General features: G+C 33.8%; 1 protein-coding gene across 1 annotated transcript; it reads right to left on the bottom strand.

The window, feature by feature from the left end:
* Nucleotides 1-13,828: 13,828 nt before the first annotated feature.
* LOC141388206 (uncharacterized) lies at nt 13,829-16,573 on the bottom strand. Its single transcript, XM_073958231.1, has 3 exons — nt 15,034-16,573; nt 14,535-14,945; nt 13,829-14,467 (listed from the first exon to the last, which is right to left on the bottom strand). Exons 1-3 carry the CDS (start codon nt 15,815-15,817, stop codon nt 14,328-14,330), a joined length of 1,335 nt encoding a protein of 444 aa, XP_073814332.1. The 5' UTR covers nt 15,818-16,573; the 3' UTR covers nt 13,829-14,327.
* Nucleotides 16,574-17,571: the final 998 nt, after the last annotated feature.

Below are 17,571 nucleotides of genomic sequence, written 5' to 3'. Positions count from 1 at the left end.
AGGTGAGAAAATGTCAAATAACCCAGCATCCCTATTACAACATAAGTTGCTTCCTATATAAATGTAGGTAATGGAAAAATTTCAAAAACTCAATCAGAAATGTCAAAATCAACGTGTCCAAATATGGTGATAGTTTGTACTCGGCCAAAATTGTCTAGCAGAAAAACAAAGGAGCTAGAGTTAGTCATCGCAATTTTTGTTTAGATAAAAGCGCAATTTTTTCTAGTTTTTGGAAAAAGGGTTCGTTTTTAGCACAAAACAAGTAAGCAAAGGCTATAGTCGGACAGGGCCGACCATACGATACCCTACACCACTACCCTGCGAGTTAGCTTTCAGCAAATCAAAGTTTCTTTTGGACAAATAAGACATCGTTGGAAATTTGATGTTTGCTGGCCGGGAATCGAACGCCCGACCTTCAACGTGCAAGGCGGGTGTGCAAACAATTGTACTATGGTGGCACCAATAAGTAATTTTAGAACGGACATTTAGTCTGGACCTAATTTTTTGCATATTTTGACATATTTGCTAAACCAGACTTTGTGCCCTAAATATCCCATTGAATTGGCTAAAAGTTTGTATTAAGTATTCGTTCATCACAATTTTCGATCTGAAATTTATCGGAATAGGTCCAGGTCTTCATATAGCTACCATAGAACCGTACCTCCCGATACCCGGTATTTTGAAGGTTGTGGCCTCAATATCAAACTGAAGTGGCTGACATTTTATATTCAGTCTTCGTTGGAGGTAAAAAAAACTTTCCACTTGAAATTTGTCGTTATATGTCCACGTCTTCATATAACTCCCATAACCAGAACCTACCGATTTTCTGTACTTTGAAGGTTATGGTCTCAATATCTCTCCGAATTGGCTAAAATTTGGTAATAAGTCTTCATTGGGGGTATTAAACTTTCCATCTGAAATTTTTCGGTATAGGCCTAGGCGTTCATATAGCTCCCATAGAACGATTGCTCTGGTTACAGATTTCTCTGTTTTATTTACTTGTCTGAAGTGAATTTCAAACAGAAAAAATTTACATATAAACATTTTAGAAGATATTATTGAAATATATGTAGCATACGAAAATATGTGAAATACAGAAATTTTCCATATGCAAAAATAATATTTGCATATGCATAATTTATACATTTCGCCTATTTTTGCATATGTGATCTATTTCGACTGGAATTTAATTAGAAGCCAAAAATATGCAAATTTTAAAAAAATAGGTGTTGCATAAAATTCCGCTGTCTACATATCATTGAGCTGATATTAATCGGGGTGCTCTCATTGATATGAGAGAAGGCTCCATTGTCCCTACTGGGATGTTTGTGGAACAATTATATATAGTACATTTTAAGAAATACTCTTAATTTTGAATATTGGCGTTGTTTAGCAATTTCTGCTACATCTTTAAATTTTGAACAATTGGACAGGTGATATGATAGGGTTCCACGCAATTTGTAAGAACTGGGAATTTGTCTGTCATGATAGAGAAAATTTGTAGCATGGGAGGAAGATGTGGTTCTCCACACAAAACTCATTATATCTTAGGTAGTAGGTCCGTTACCAAGCACACATAATATTGCAATTTTCATCAGAGAAAAGATCGGTAGTTAATTTTTCATATATAGGTGACTTTGTCGGTATATGGCCTCCAGGGACTCAAATATGGACCAAAAATAAAATGTTTTTATTTAGCATACAAAAGTAATGGTCCATTGCACCCGCTAAATAATATCAGATCGTCATCAAAAATTGTAGGCATCTTCTTCGAACTAAACCCCTACCTCGTGCAAAATTTCGTGACTATTGATCTATAATTACGACCTCTAGTATGCTTTTGATTACATTACAAGCAAAACACTCGATATATTAGGCTGTAACTCTGTTATCTGACCACATAAATCAACATAATTGGCATTAATTGAAAGGGCAAGAGTAGTCCTTCCAAATATTATTTATGTGGGCGGAATGTGTGGTCCAGGAATAAAGATATTACCGGTATATTAAAAATTTTCACAATTTTCATACAAAAGTTGTGGTCCATTTAACCCTCTAAACATCATCCGATCACCATCTCAAATTGCAAGCTTCTTCTTTGTCATAAAATCTTACATTATTTAAAATTTCGAGGCGATCGGACTATAATTGCGACATACAGAGCCGCTACAAAATCGGATAAAAATTTTGTTTTTGGTCCATTTCACCCGCTTAATATTACTCGATCATCACCAATAAGAATAGGGATCTATTCTGATCTGAACCCGACCTCCATACAAAATTTCGTGACGATCGGTCCATAATTGCGGCCTGGAGCGTGTTTACAATTTATAATGGACAGACGGACGGACGGACGGACGGACGGACAGACACACATCTCAAAATCGCTTTATCTCGTCGAGATATGAAGATTGGTATACCACATTGGGGGTCTCCGACGAATATTTCGCGGTGTTACATGAATTTTTACCAAAACAAACTTATAATACCCTTTTCCACATTGTGGTATAGGGTATAATGAGAAAAAGTACTAGAGTACTATTTACGATTCCAGGTTCTGGATTATAACTATAATTAGAAGTATACGTTTTGAATATCCACATATTAGATTTGAATATATTTTATAGTGTTTAGTCCTTTATTCAGTATATGCAGACATTGCAGTATTGGCAATTTTTGTTCTTTGTGGTCAAAAAACTTCTTTGGAAAAATGTTCTAACTGCCGCTTTAATATTGATGACATGGTTTTAGTCTAATGCACCAAAAATACATAATTTTATAATATCGATCTATATTGTACGCATACAACCGCTTAATGCAGAATTGGGAAATGTTCACTCCTCGGCGAAAAGTAATGCATTATTGTTATACCCATCCACGATGAATAATAAGCAAAATGAAGAACACCCAATGATTAGTGCAAAATGACATCACTCAGAAAAACCACACAACATCGTGGTAGTGGTAAAATAAGTCAAAAACCTTCGAATTATCTTTAACATGGCAAAACCACTCACATATTTCTGCTAGAAAAGCATTTGGAATGCTAAAAAATATAGTTCATTCATTCCTGCTACAGGAAAACAATTTTGATAACACAGTCGAAAAGTCATAACCCTTTTGTATATACAATTAATTAATTTATACCTGACCGTGTACTCGATAATTTGTACTAATTACCCTGCGTTTACAAATGCCAGTATTGGCAAGACAATAGAACAAATACAAACCTTTTTCACAAATACATTTATAAATTTTTAAATATGTATAGAGAAAATTATGAATGTGTTGGTGAAAATGGTTTGTAACTTTGCTATTGTCTTGCCAATACTGTCTGTGTGTAAACGCCTAGTTATTACAAATGCTTAGAATTTTGACAGTTGTTTAATGGAGAAGTTGCTGAAAAAATTGTTTCAGCAACATTTAGTAAACATTATCGAGTACAAGGATATGACACCTTTTATAACACATTAGTCTTGTCGTCTAGGATATACATACATAAATAAATGAAGAAAAATATTCGCCGCAATATTGTCATTAAAGTTGCCAGAGGCAGTATACACCTAAAAGGCAACGATTTCAAGGAATCTTAATTTCCAAAAAAAAAATGAAATTTCACATCTGTCCCGTGTTTTGCTTACATCCTAATGTAAACTTTAAAAACGTCATATTTCTAGCTCCGGATTATCGTATAGAAAAATCTCACTATTTTTTACACGTAGAGCACTTTTTACTTCTTAATTTCATTTAAAAGTTCTGTATTAGAAATTAGAATTTAAAAAATATTATTATATAACTACCACGAGTGATTTAATTTGATAATTCGGACACCGCCGAAACCTGTGGTGTAGGGATTATCGAGATTATACTGTATATATGTGGGCAATATCAAAAGCTGAATCGATTCTTACCAAAATAAACAGACATCGCGCTAGGGCCTGTACTTTGTTTTCAAAAAGAAATAGCCAGATGGATAAGTGTGAATCTATGCAGATCATCAAAAGGAACTGTGGGTCTATTTCGTTTCCTTTTGCATGTTGCAAACTCATTCACTAAGACATAATATCCTAAGGGTATTAAAATATAGTAATCAGTGCAATCAGAAATAAAAATTCCGTGCCGAATTTGTTTCCTTTCCCCAATTTCACAATTTTTTATTTCCATATTTATGCCCAAAAAGGGATATTTTTGTCGATTCGGCTAGAATATGCCATAATGAAGCGAATCTAGTAGTTTTCAACTCTTAACAAATATTGATTTTAAAAGAATTTCACTTTCTAAAATTATTTTCCGTGCGGAAAATTCAGAGGGAAATATTTATAAGGCATGTGATGAATTTCGAATCGATTTGCAATGAAAACGATTTTCCCAAAACGAGTGAATTGTTTTTAGATGTGATGGGATCCGAATCGAATTTCAATTCCACGTTGTTTCAATTTCATTAAATTCCCACAAACAAAAAACGGACTGGTGATCCCTATTCTGGAGTTGAAAGCAAGGCTGCCAGATTTGACGATTTATCGTCATTTTGACGATTTTTTGGTCAAAAAATGGTAAATGACGATTTGACGATTTTTACCCAAAAAAATGACGATTTTTGGATATTTTGCTAATACATTCAAAAAATGTAGTAAAATATGAATTCGTAAAAACTTAGTTGATTTTTAAAATTAATTGTTAAACAATAATCACATACCATAAATGCCCGAAGACGTAAACCACAAAACCAAAACTTTACAGGAGCACCAAAAAAGAATATCAATTTTACGAGGGCGAGTATTTGTAGTATTATCAATCATGTACGAATGGTAGGTAGTAAGTAATGAAACGCTTGGTTTTGGGATCCGTCATTACAACAACAGCTGCAATGGTATCCCATTTTTCTTGAATAGGATCGTTATTTTTGAACGTAGAAGCTTGAAATTTTGACAGATTCTGTTCTGGGCAATTAACTGCGTTAACTTTTATATTGAGCTTTGTGCAGAAATTGTAAAAGTTTAATAGATTTGATTTTGGAGACACATCCTTAATGAATTTTCACATTTTGTTAACAAGAAGGAAAAGCAAAAATTGGATTCAGAATTTCGTGAGCTATGTACAGCTTTTTGATTATCAGGAAATGTTTGAAAATAATGAAACGCATTTTAATATATGATTTGAAACGTGTTGATGGTTCATATGTTTTTCCTATAATAACAAAATTTTTAAAGAAAGTTATCACATTCGTCAGCAAATGTTAAACGTGTTTTCAGCCAAGTAAATCTCCGCAAAACGAAATATGTATCGAAATTCTTTTCATAAGAATTCAATGTAGAATATATTTAACAAAACAAATTGTTTGACATATTGATTAAATACGACTTGTTAAGAATGTTAACTCAAATATTTAATTACAAATTCTTTTAAGTAATCATTTAATTTAATACTGATTTAAGGTAAAATTATGCTTACTAACTCAAATATCCATTTAATGTTTATTTTAATCAAAAATATATATAAATATAACTGAATATCACAATTTAAATTTTTGACGATTTTTTTGACGATTTTGTAAAAAAGATTTGACGATTTTAATTTTAAAAATCGTCATTTTGACGATTTTCCATAAAAATAATCTGGCAGCCCTGGTTGAAAGAAGAAAAATAGAAAGAAAAAACACTTTTTTAGTCTTGGCGATGGCAAAAGCCGAAAAAATTTAATAACAAATAAAATAAATTAGTGGTCTTGTTTAAATTGGCCTATATGGAAGTTTAGTGTGGAAATTCTTGTCCAATTACATGAGGAGAACTTTACTAACAGTGCAAACAACATATTAAGCAGATGTCTTCACTAATCTAGAGGAAAGAAACATGTTCAAAGTAGATTTTTTGATCCGTGTTTTTTTATCGAAATATAAAATATTTTCTTAACAAAATATACTAAATATAAGGCAAATAAATGTAAATTTATCTATTCTATATCCGTGCTTAAATTTCAAGCTTTTTTTTTCCTAAAAAAATATCAAAATTCATTACATCGTTTATAAATCGACCACAAAAATATGACCGTTTTCAAAACGAGAAAAATAAACGATTATCGAATTACATCACACGTCTTTTTGATCAATTTTTCCATAGAACAAAATGGAATATGAAACCGATATCGAAAACATTTCGATGTCGGAAAATGTACATGCATCACACCTACATTCGTTTCTGACTCGTTTTGAGCTCGAAATCGATTTCCATCACATACCTGTATGATTGCCCTGTATATGTTTTTATTGCTCTGTTCCAGAACCTGCAAGAAGCTACTATTTTTTACAACGGTAATATTTTTTCCTTTATGTTACCGGAAAAAATAGAAAAAATTAGTAGATTCTTGCAGTACTGCAACAGACCATATACAGTTAGTCAAATATATTATTGCAAACGATGAATTTTTAAAAATGTTGATATTTAATTAGGAATTACTACAAAAAATTCTGTCAATAATGTTGGGCTTTTTGTAAATATGAGTTGATTTACTTGTTAATGACAACATCAAGCCAATAAATGCAGAAATCGGTGGGAAATAACAAAAACAACGGGTAAAATGGATAGGTACCTGGTTTTCGTGGTGTCAACCAAATAATTGCAAAATGGATGAATGCGCAATAAAATCGTTGGATGTTCCCCGCTATTTTTTCCAATTAACGATTTGTATTTTATGGTATGTGGACATGTAGATCCATAATTTTTGATCATAAATTAATTTTTGTGTTTGTAACATAGGCAGTATATTCAGAAAAAGAGAAAGTCAGGTAAACGATTTCGGAAAATAGGCTACATTTGGTCTATTCCAATTATAATGATGGTAAATCCGAAAGAGAAATCCTTTAAAGTCACCTCTCGTAAGCTGAGAAGTGTATACAACATCATTTACCGCACCGAGAAAGACGTCAGCCTCAAACTGAAGGCGTTACATGGCAGACCCAAAACATTAACCACACGAATTGACAGGATAATGATTAAAGAAATTGAAGAAAGAGCCCAAAGCAGCACACCAAAATGGATTTGTTTAATTAAAAATGATTTTGGAGTACGTGTGTCACATGGAAAAGTCAGAAAAGTGCTATATAATAACAAGCACTCATCACGAGTGACTAGGTAAAAACCATTGCCGTCCCAGCACAATATATAGAAACTATTCAGACTTGTTACAGACAACTTTTCACGCCATCTTTAGTATCGGCATGTCGTTATATTTTTCTGATCAGACTAAAATTGTGCTGTACTATCACGATGGGTCTCAAAAAGTGTTGCGAAAACCCCTTTCTAGACGTTTACACCAGACAGTTTGTCTCCAAATACAACTCTGAATTACTAACACATACATACATTTGCCGGCTGTCTTCCAGCTGTCCATCATTTTTTTCACAGACAGTCGGGTTAACAAATTTTTGACATTTTAGTGAAAAAGAAGTGAGATGATAATTCAAATGTGTTGAAAACAAAAGAATATTTACAAAAACAAAGTATGTGAACGGAGAACGAAAAGGAAACGTTGATTTTCATTCATAACTTTACAACTGTTTTTGCAGTTGTCTGGACGCCTACGTCACACAGGTAAGTTTGAGGTTTTTGACAATCAATACATGAACTCAAGTGTCCTGTCATGTGTAAACGCAGGGTTACAGCCATGGAAAACAAAAATTTAATACATACCGTAAAGTTCGGAAAACTGTAATTTATGGTATGGGGTTGTATACCAAGCAGTGACGTTGGTAACATCCAGATTTTGGAGGAAACAATGGCAGGGGAAGTATATTTAGATGTTTCAAATCATGATTTAACCAAAAGCGTCAAGAAATTTAGGCCTGTTGGCCCTGAAAATTCAAACAAATTGCAATATAAGTACTTCCAAGACAACGCCCCTAAGCATAAATCAAATTTATGTAGGACTTGGTTGTTATACAACTGTACCAAACTCATTTACACCCCTCTCAAATGTCTACATATTAACCCCATCGACAATTCATGGGTACACGTGAAGGAAAAAGTCGGGAATAGGCCGCCCACTAAACTGGGGGACTAAATAAAATGCAGTAAAGAAGAATGACGAAAAATACCATTGGAATATGACATTACGAAACTTATTTATAAAATTCAGATACGTTTACAATCTGTTTTTGATGCCAAAGGTGGACATACGAAATATTAGAACCAAATTTTCGAAAAATACCGTAAAAGACTGAAAAGTTCTGAATTTTGCAATTCTTTAGTTGACAGTGCAAATAATGAGGTGTTTTCATTTTTGTCAATTTTAAGAAAATGTTTAGTGAAATTTAGCTACTTTTTTATTTTATTATATTAATAAACATCTGTAAAAATTATACTGTTAACAAAAATATTAAAACTGATATTTATTTATACCAACAAAATGATGTTTTATTTCAAATTTTGTAATAATTTTGGTTTTGCAATAATTAAGTTGACTAACTGTATGTTGTATGTTTTTAGTAAAATATGAAAGATTTTTGGTCTGTTCCAGAACCTGCAAGAAGCTACTATTTTTTACTACGATAACATTTTTTCCTTTATGTTATCGGAAAAAATAGTAAAAATTAGTAGATAGTATGTGTGTTCGTTTACTCAAAATTTGTGCAAATTGTTACTGGATGTTGTTCGTTTACTCTACAGTACAATGCAAAAGACCTTAGACGATTACAAGAAGTTACTGAACTTGTACAAATTTGTACAAATTGTTGAGTAAACGAACACACCTAGTCTTATGCCATGTTCATACTAGAATTTGAATCACGTAGTTCGTTCTCATAATTACGTACACGAATTAACCCGTTCATACGACATGGTACACAATTCATAGCAACATGATTCATATTTTCATACTTTTTATTTTCTGATTTTAAAGAAAGTTTCGTCCAAAAGACAAGTAAAATTAATTGATATGAACTGAAAAACTATTTGTCCTTCTTTCAGATATCTATTTAATATTTAATTACATTATTTTCATTCATCTTTTCTATTTTTCTCACAATTTTGGTGTTTTCAGCAAATAAAAATATTTTTCTATTTTCAAAATTATCGAGAGAGAGACCTGCCAAAATAACTTTTTGGTATACAGACTTTCTGGCAGGAATTTGATTTTTGTTTTTAAATTTGTACGCGAATTTGAAACGATGGACAAGAAATCGTAATTTGGGGTCGAACAACGAATAGAGAACGAATTACCGTCAGTCTGAACAAGGCATTAATTTCTAGCCCATTTGTTATTCTGTCAGACAATTTTGGCCGAGCAGAAACTATCAACATATTTAACATATTTGGATACGTTCATTTTGACATTTCTGATTGAGTTTTTGAACAAATTTGTATTAGAAAGCAACTTATGTTGTAATAAGAAGGCTGGGTTATAGGACATTTTCTAAGTCTTTTAGTCCAGATTTATTGCTGTGGCGGAATAATAATTAATAACATAATAATCTGCTAAGAAATCGACGTTTAACGACAATAAACTTAATTTAGAACACTTTTTAATGACTTTCCAAATTTAATTTGACGATTTTCGTCAAAAAAATTTGTTGCATATTTTGTGCATATGCAAAATATGCAAAAAAATAAAAAAATATGAGCCTGTCATTACATTCAGTTTTCTTCAAAACGAATTTTGGTCCAATCAGGATTTTCATATCTTTATTAATAAAAAATATGCAAATATGCAAAATCCGATGTCTAGTGATATGTAATAGTTTAAATGTAACTTTTAATTGTCATAAGGAATGTTGTCATTAAAGTAATGACAATCACTTGGAATTAAGCGTTTTAAATCTTGCAGGGGGGGTTACTCTGTATCGCGATGCGTAAGAAAAATTGTACCGAATCCAGTAATTGGTACTCTCTAATGCGTTTTCGCATCTCCTTTCGCATCTAATTTTCGCAAATCTGGTATCACCGCACTCTGTAATACGAAAGCGTATGTCAAACTCGTGCGATAAGCGCAAATATCTTGCGTTAACAAAATATCAAACGCAAAAGAAACGAATCATATAATTTATCACAATTAAATGCTTGTATTTATATCAGAATTGTTTATTCTTTTAGGGAAATGTCGTTAAAATGTTGACGTATAATTTAATAAATTATTATTAAAAAAATCAAATTACAATTATTAATCATTTACGGCATTGGAAAGTACTCTTCGTCGAGTCTCATATTTCATAGGTTTTAGTTATAGTGGTGATACAAGTGAAAATGTTAAGACCCATATCTCGGGAAGTATAGACTTAGCTATGGAAAATTAAATATCGTTATAATCAGGGTACCAAGGGCTACCTATGGTAAAAATTTCAGATCCATCCGAGAGGTGCTTCTAAACAACACTTGTTCCAAATTCTTTATTTGTCACCCAAAGTAGTAGGCAATGCTTATTTTTCACTGTTTTTTTATAAATCATAAAAACACTTGTTATAGTTAAATGGAATATTGTTTTGAGGACCAATAGCAGCAAGAGATTTACAATACATTAGTTGTCTAAATGTACATAACCGCATCTTTATTGAGACGAAAATTTTTTTTCTCCGTTCCGCCACCGAATCCATAATTATTATTTTTTTTTTTTTTTTTTTTTTGTTATAAACGAATAGCAAGTTTTAAAAACGCACGTACCGAACAAAAATGTTTTTAAAATGTTCTTTATTTACAATTTTTTGACATTTCTTTTTCTCATTCTTCGTTATTGTTTACATTGTGCAGCCAGCGTTGCCATATTTTCAATTTATTTTGCGAAAGCGTTTGCGTTTGTGATACAGAGTACCAAATTGTACTCTTAACGCATTTAACTTTCGCATCGCTATACAGAGTAACCCCCCAGAGGTGTTGAAATTTCTTTTTTCATCTGAGGAGGATCATCCAGGAGGATTATACTGCTAGGATTAAAAGCCAATGCTCGCAGTGACTGTAGGATCTCCTGTCTTTTTGTATAAGTAAACCAATACAGAAAATTTGCGTTTTTCTCTGGACAATCAGTTGATCTCCATTAAACCATGGGCTGGTTGACAAGACCATCAGCCTTATTACGGTTGGCGTAGTCGTATCCAAAATTGCAAATTGACGTGTCGTAACGTCTAATTGGTATTATGTATGTCGTACACGACATTTTCGCAACGACTAATTGGTATTATAGTACGTTTATATATTACCTGATTTAACAAACCCACTGGGTTTTAAATGTCAATTCCATTGGTTATATGTCAAATAAATCCTCACAAAGAAGGTTAACCCGGCAAAAAGGCTCTAATGTGTACGGCGTTTTATGTATGTCGTATACGAGATATTACAACTCTGTATGCCATTCTTTTACAATTTTGCTACCACGAGAGGCGTTTTATTACGAGAAACGCTGTGAAATTAGTCGTTAGAGATTTTGTTGACGACAACAGACAAATTTCTTAAAACGTTAATAAAAACGAACAAATAAAATGGATTTAAATAAAAGGTATGTGTCTATATAACAAAAAGATTATATATTCGTATAAATTTTATAATATTGCACATGTTTTAGAACAAAAGTCACCACAAAAAAGCAGTTTGACACAATGGTCCAGATTTTGCAGAACAATCCAAATTTGGCCAGAGGTTACAGCAATGGAATAAAAAAAATTAGCGTGAAAGAAGAGTGGAATAAAATTAGTACGAAACTCAACATTTTAGGACCGCCAGTACGAACGTACGAACAGGTGAGGGTTGGATGAAAGTCTGGGCGGATTACAAATTCAAGTTAAGGAAGAAGTTAGTTCACAATAAGGCGGAATGTCGTGCTACAGGTGGAGGATCCTTCAAACAGTACATACTAACAGACACGGAAGAAGCAGCATCCAGCTTGTTACAATTGGATACAATTGTAAACGCGGGAAATCAGTCAATTGGAATCCAGCAGCCTTCAACGCTTCGAGAAACAACCACTGAGGAAGAACTGTTTGAAGCATGTATAATCCATGAAGATTTAGAAAACCACGATCCCTGCACAGTTACTCCCCAAAGCGTAAGCAGGCCTCATGCAAAAGAGCCGCAGGTCGTAGTGAATCAGGATCCCCGCACAATAACCCCTGTAAGCATAGGTATCACTCATGGAAATGAGCAACAGGTCCAAGTGAACCAGGATCTATGCCCACTAGTCACAAATACACCTCACAGAAATGGATTTCAGCAACAGCAACTGAGTATCAGTCATGGAAAATATGTTTGATTCTTGTCGTAACTGTTTTCGTCTTACTTTTAAATCGTTCGGAGTATATTCATCCTCATCGTCGGATATAAAATAACCCACACTTAACATTTTTATGGTTTATTAATAAATAATTGTTTTTTTTATTTTAACTGACTCTATTTTTTGTTTTCTTTTTTATTACAGGGTGGCGTGTAATAGTCGAAAATCTTAATAATCTTCAACACCCTGTATTTTTGCAATCTATTACAAAACAGACGTAGTCGAAAATTTTACATAATACCAAAAATTATTGACTACGACAACGCCTACGACTACGTCTACGACACTTGAACGCCTACGACAACGCCAACCGTAATAAGGGTGCATATTTTGCAAACTTACAGCCTAATCGTATACGTCTTTAAAGAATACATCTTTGTACTAGAACTACGTGAATTTTTAGCATATACACGTTTTCGTATCAACGCCTCAAATTTTAACATATGGTTAACATATTGTTTTCCATATGTACGTTTTAGATGTTTATTTAAATCAGGACATAGGTCTTCTGTCATCATCTTCAGTTATTTCAATTATTGATTTTTTCTGTAAGACCAGTAAAAACCGTCTAAAGTCAAAGTTATTGCTTTAAAAATTAACTTAAAGAATGGTCTTTGTGATTTTTGAAAGAAGCTACCATTCTTGAGATATCGTCACCTAAGAGTCAAATTACACATATGGAGAAATAAGCCGAGTAAGAGACAAAACTGTTAATGTAACTACACCATGTGATAGGTATTTCCATAAGCTTTCATACGTTACCCATTTCGTAGTAATCGGTTTAGTAGAACCGGGTCTAACCCGGTTTTGAACCTAGGCTTTCGGGTCAAATAACCGGTTAACCGAATCCGCCCCGTGGAAATTATACATTAACTCAATAAGCCCTCCCTCTGGCATTATAATTGCTGCAAAAATCAAAGAATACATTGTTTGTACTGCTGTTTAGTTCTGAAATAATGTGGGTTACGCCTTTTGTGTTCTATGAAAATTACAGAGCATGTATTTTAGCTTAATATATCAGATTCCATCAAAAAACGAATTTCGATTTCCATGTCGGTTACGTCTTTCGGCATTTATGGTGACGATATGTATATCATAAACGGCACTCCTATTATATACCATTTCGATTATGCAAATCGAGTCGATTCGGTTTTATCCACATATCCGATTGATATAAACTTTTAGCGCATGCTACTGCTAATAAAGAAATTTATAGAATGTTGATTGTTTTAAAACGCAACTAAATTTGGTGATCAGCTATAATATTCCGTGTACTTCTTCTGCGGACATTGTATCCATTGTATGGTGGAAATGACCTACATTCTTTCATTCCGTGTGATATGTTAGTAAATATCTATTTTTTCTGAGGATCTTGTGTATTTGGATAAGCCGTTCAATAAATATCAACTAGTCTATTTTCTTACTGTTAATTGAAGACATAAACTTTTAGAGGAAATAGTTTAGAAAGTGGTGGAAATGACCTACATTCTTTCATTCCGTGTGATATTTTCATAAATATCTATTATTTTCCTAGGATCTTGTGCATTTGGATAAGCCGTTCAATAAATATCAACTAGTCTTGTTTATAGCTTATCGTAAATAGTTTGCTGTTTTATTTGGGGAAACTATTATGTGTGTGAAATAAAAACATTTAAAATTATAGATGATTCTAACGCTAAAATAAAAAATATTACATTATTTAGACCGATAAATTAAACTCTATTTCAAATCCCGCTTGCCTAACTTTGCTAGAAATGCAACGCTAGCAATCGTGATCAAAAAAAGTTGATATTTCTTTTGATGACAAATATTTTGCTTATTTTAATTTCATTGATGGATAGCTGTGTCTGTTCCGTTTTAATGAAAATAAAAATTCTTAATAATATATTGGGGGTTTTAAGATTGTTGTGTTGTAAACTGTTTTTTCTTCCTTTATAATAAACAAGCGCTTTAATAGTTATCCTAAACTAAGTATGCGGTTTTGTCTTTTTAGCGCTCATCTGTTGGTTGATTTTACTTTTGTTCTTTGTATAATTATTATTGATGCGGATTAAACACTTCTGCAAATTCTATAATATTATTTAGTCACTACGAATTTTCTTCATTTCTGGTTGTGCCGAATCCTCTAACGATGATTCATCCGCGCAGTTGAGTGTCCTTTTCTGGCCTAAAATTGTGGCAGCAGTAGCACATGTTCCGCTATGAGTAGTAGAATCATTAGCTACGAAATCAAGAATGAATGGAAATTAGTTTCTTATATTTTCTTCATGTACCAAAAGCGTTATTACCTGTGTGATGATTAGTTAGAGATGATGTGTCTTCATCATCGACTTCGGAATCACGCAAGCAGTTACTGTTGCTGTTTTCTCCATCTAAACCTGCTGCTGAAGCTGCAACCAAAAGTGCACCATTTCCGTTTGATGTTGTTGGATTATTAATATCTGCCTCTTTTTGTTGTAGTGAGATATTTTTCACCGCCTTGACTGCAACTGGTGGTTCCATATTGCTTTCGGAGTCGGATGCCAATGGCGTTCCAACAGGAGCTTCCTCTCCATCATCTGAATTTGTAGTTACTGTTGTTTGTGTAGTATTTTCATCAAGAATAGGTTCCTGCGAGGAATCATTTGATACAAAATTAGAATCGCCATCCTGAGGTGTGGGGTTTGTATTTTCATTTTCAGATTCAGTAGCAACACGACCTTATAAAAAGACATACATGAATATTATTGAACACTATTCCTTTACAAATATACGGAATTAAGAAAATTTATGGGAATTTCATCTTACCTGCACTATCGTCGTCAGCATCGTTAGTATCGTCACTTCCAACATTTCGCACATTGACATTCTCTGAACTGCCATTAATCTTTTTTGCAGCTGAACAACCTCCACCCTTTCCGCTGGGCATTTCATCCAGTAATTCGGGACTCAAATCATTGGCGACATAATGAGCCCACAATGCCAACTCAACCCTATGAGGTGACCAAACTGGCTTATCACCGCCAGCCTGCGCATTTAGACGTGTGACAGTCGATTGTATATGTTGAACAAAATTGAGATATTCCTTTGTCGTATAGTCTATACCTTCAATTTCTGGAATGGCCATAAGACACTCATCTGCCATAAATGGAGCAGAGTCGGGACATGCCGCTGCCAATAGTGCTGAAGCCATAGTTGTGCCGACGCCCTTCAAGTTTGATAGCGCCGTAATAGCCTGCTCCAAGTTAGGCAATTTGCGAAAAGCCTTTTTCGTCTCCTGTACCACTGCTCGAGGTGTATTTACTTTAACAAGATAGTTAAGCTGAGGATAAAATTTCCCACGCGCCTGTTTCCACTTCATTGTCTGGACTAATTCATCGTAAACCATATGTGCATCCTTCCCTCGCTCCTTTATAAGTTTTGGCAGAACGTTTTGATACCATTCGTCCAATCGAATTAATTCCTGAGGTTTTTTATTGCGCTTTTCTGCTTTCAACTTTAACACTTCTGGATACAATTTGTAGCAATAGTCGAATTGCTCTGTTGTGCCATTTTCAAAGAAGGAAGCCGTATCTTTGCCGGTATTAGCCATGTTTACTACTATTTCACTGCTGCAAATTGTTTTAATAGACGACACAAAATATAGTGATGAGCAAAAATATGTAACACCAGAAGGACACAAACTCGAAATAAAGCAAACAGACAATAAAAGGCAGCGTACAATAAAACTAACGACGAATACGAAATGACAGATGGCTTTTCAAACGAAGATATAAACTACATTCGTTTGTTGTTGCTTCTATTTAATGGCGGCTCGTAGTTTGTGTAGAGAAGACAAGCACAGAAAAATCAAGCTACCCAGCTTAAAATGTTGAGCTCTCTTGGATGTAATGCGGTCGATGATAAATGCTTCTTTTTTTCTGCCTGCTGCTTTAGTACAAATTCGTTGGTGTTGATGGTGGTGGTTGCTTGTCTGTATATCACAGAATCACTCACACAAACATATGCGTCTTGTATTTTAGTGGCAGCTGCGATGTTTGTGCGGCACTTCTGATGACTTTTTTCGCATGTATGTGTTCGTTTCAAATGGCTATGTGTATGCTATTGTGTTGGTATCGCTGATAATGAAGGCTTGAAACTTAAAATCTTTCGGGGAGTTGAGTTCTCTTTTCGTTTACCTAAGCAGGTATTCTTCAAGTGTATTTCCCGTTGCTTAATATTTTTCTCTAGAAACGATTTAAAGGCACCACAAATCTCCCTTCTGCGTGACAATACTAAACCAATAATGAAAATGCTTATCCAGGGATCTATACACACATCGGTAAAATTTTCTTTGCCGACCATAAATGTTTTTGTCGGCGATAAAATGCATTTCCACTATGCATCCACAAATACATAATCTGGTAACTCTTCTAAGACCTCCAAAATAATAGGTGTGTTCGTTTAATCAGTAATTTTACAAGTCCAGCAACTTCATGGGCATGGTACAAATACACTGGTAGCTGCATCGGCAATTGTTGGCAACATAAGATGTCAAAATTTGACATCAATTCAATGCAATTGACACATAATGTTACCATCAGCTGGCATGATAATGCTACCTATATTATTGTACCATGCTAATGGGTAATTTACACGATATGTTAAGGATATATTACACCATGGTACAATAATTCTTAGGTAGGTCACAGCTATCAGCTGATTACAATTTTTTTTGTTATGGCTTAATCTGTCAAAACCGTGTTGACTTTCAGAGTTGATATTTATTATTGATCAAAAAATTCAACTCTGTTTTGTTTTCATTTCAACATTTCGTTCTTCTTCTTCTTTGTTTACTCATCCGTTATCATTCATCAAAACAATTTTGACGTTTTAAGCCATAGAGACAGGGTTGTGTTTTTTGGCGATTCTCATACCTGGCCTACCTATGAATTATTGTACCATGTATTACACCATATGCTTTTTCACATGTATGTAGTCACTTTGGGTATACTACCCAGCAAAAAGTTTGCATCCGCGGATGCAGTTGAATCACTACAAGTGTACGGTACATTTGCCGTTGGAGTACATCTTTTCCTATGAATTCACTTAAGGCCTGCGTACATAAGCTGCCTTGCCTGCTTACCTTGCTTACTTCTGATAAAAGAATAAAAAAGAAGAGGGCAATGTATTATGTACGCAGGCCTTTATGAATTTTACAAGAGAGCGCGCAGCTAGGATTCTGCACACAGCACACAGCTAGGATGCACTCCCTTTTCGGTCCAAATCATGGTACAATAAGAAAGGTAGATGCATCGGCGAATTGCTACAACAAAGCAACTTTTTTTGTAATGTAAACTGTCAAAA

The sequence above is a fragment of the Musca autumnalis genome, unplaced genomic scaffold (genome assembly GCF_047663935.1).
Source record: "Musca autumnalis isolate F117 unplaced genomic scaffold, ASM4766393v1 scaffold_750, whole genome shotgun sequence".
NCBI lineage: Eukaryota > Metazoa > Arthropoda > Insecta > Diptera > Muscidae > Musca > Musca autumnalis.
Note: the sequence above shows the minus strand (reverse complement) of the source record. Positions and strands in the feature narration are given on the sequence as shown.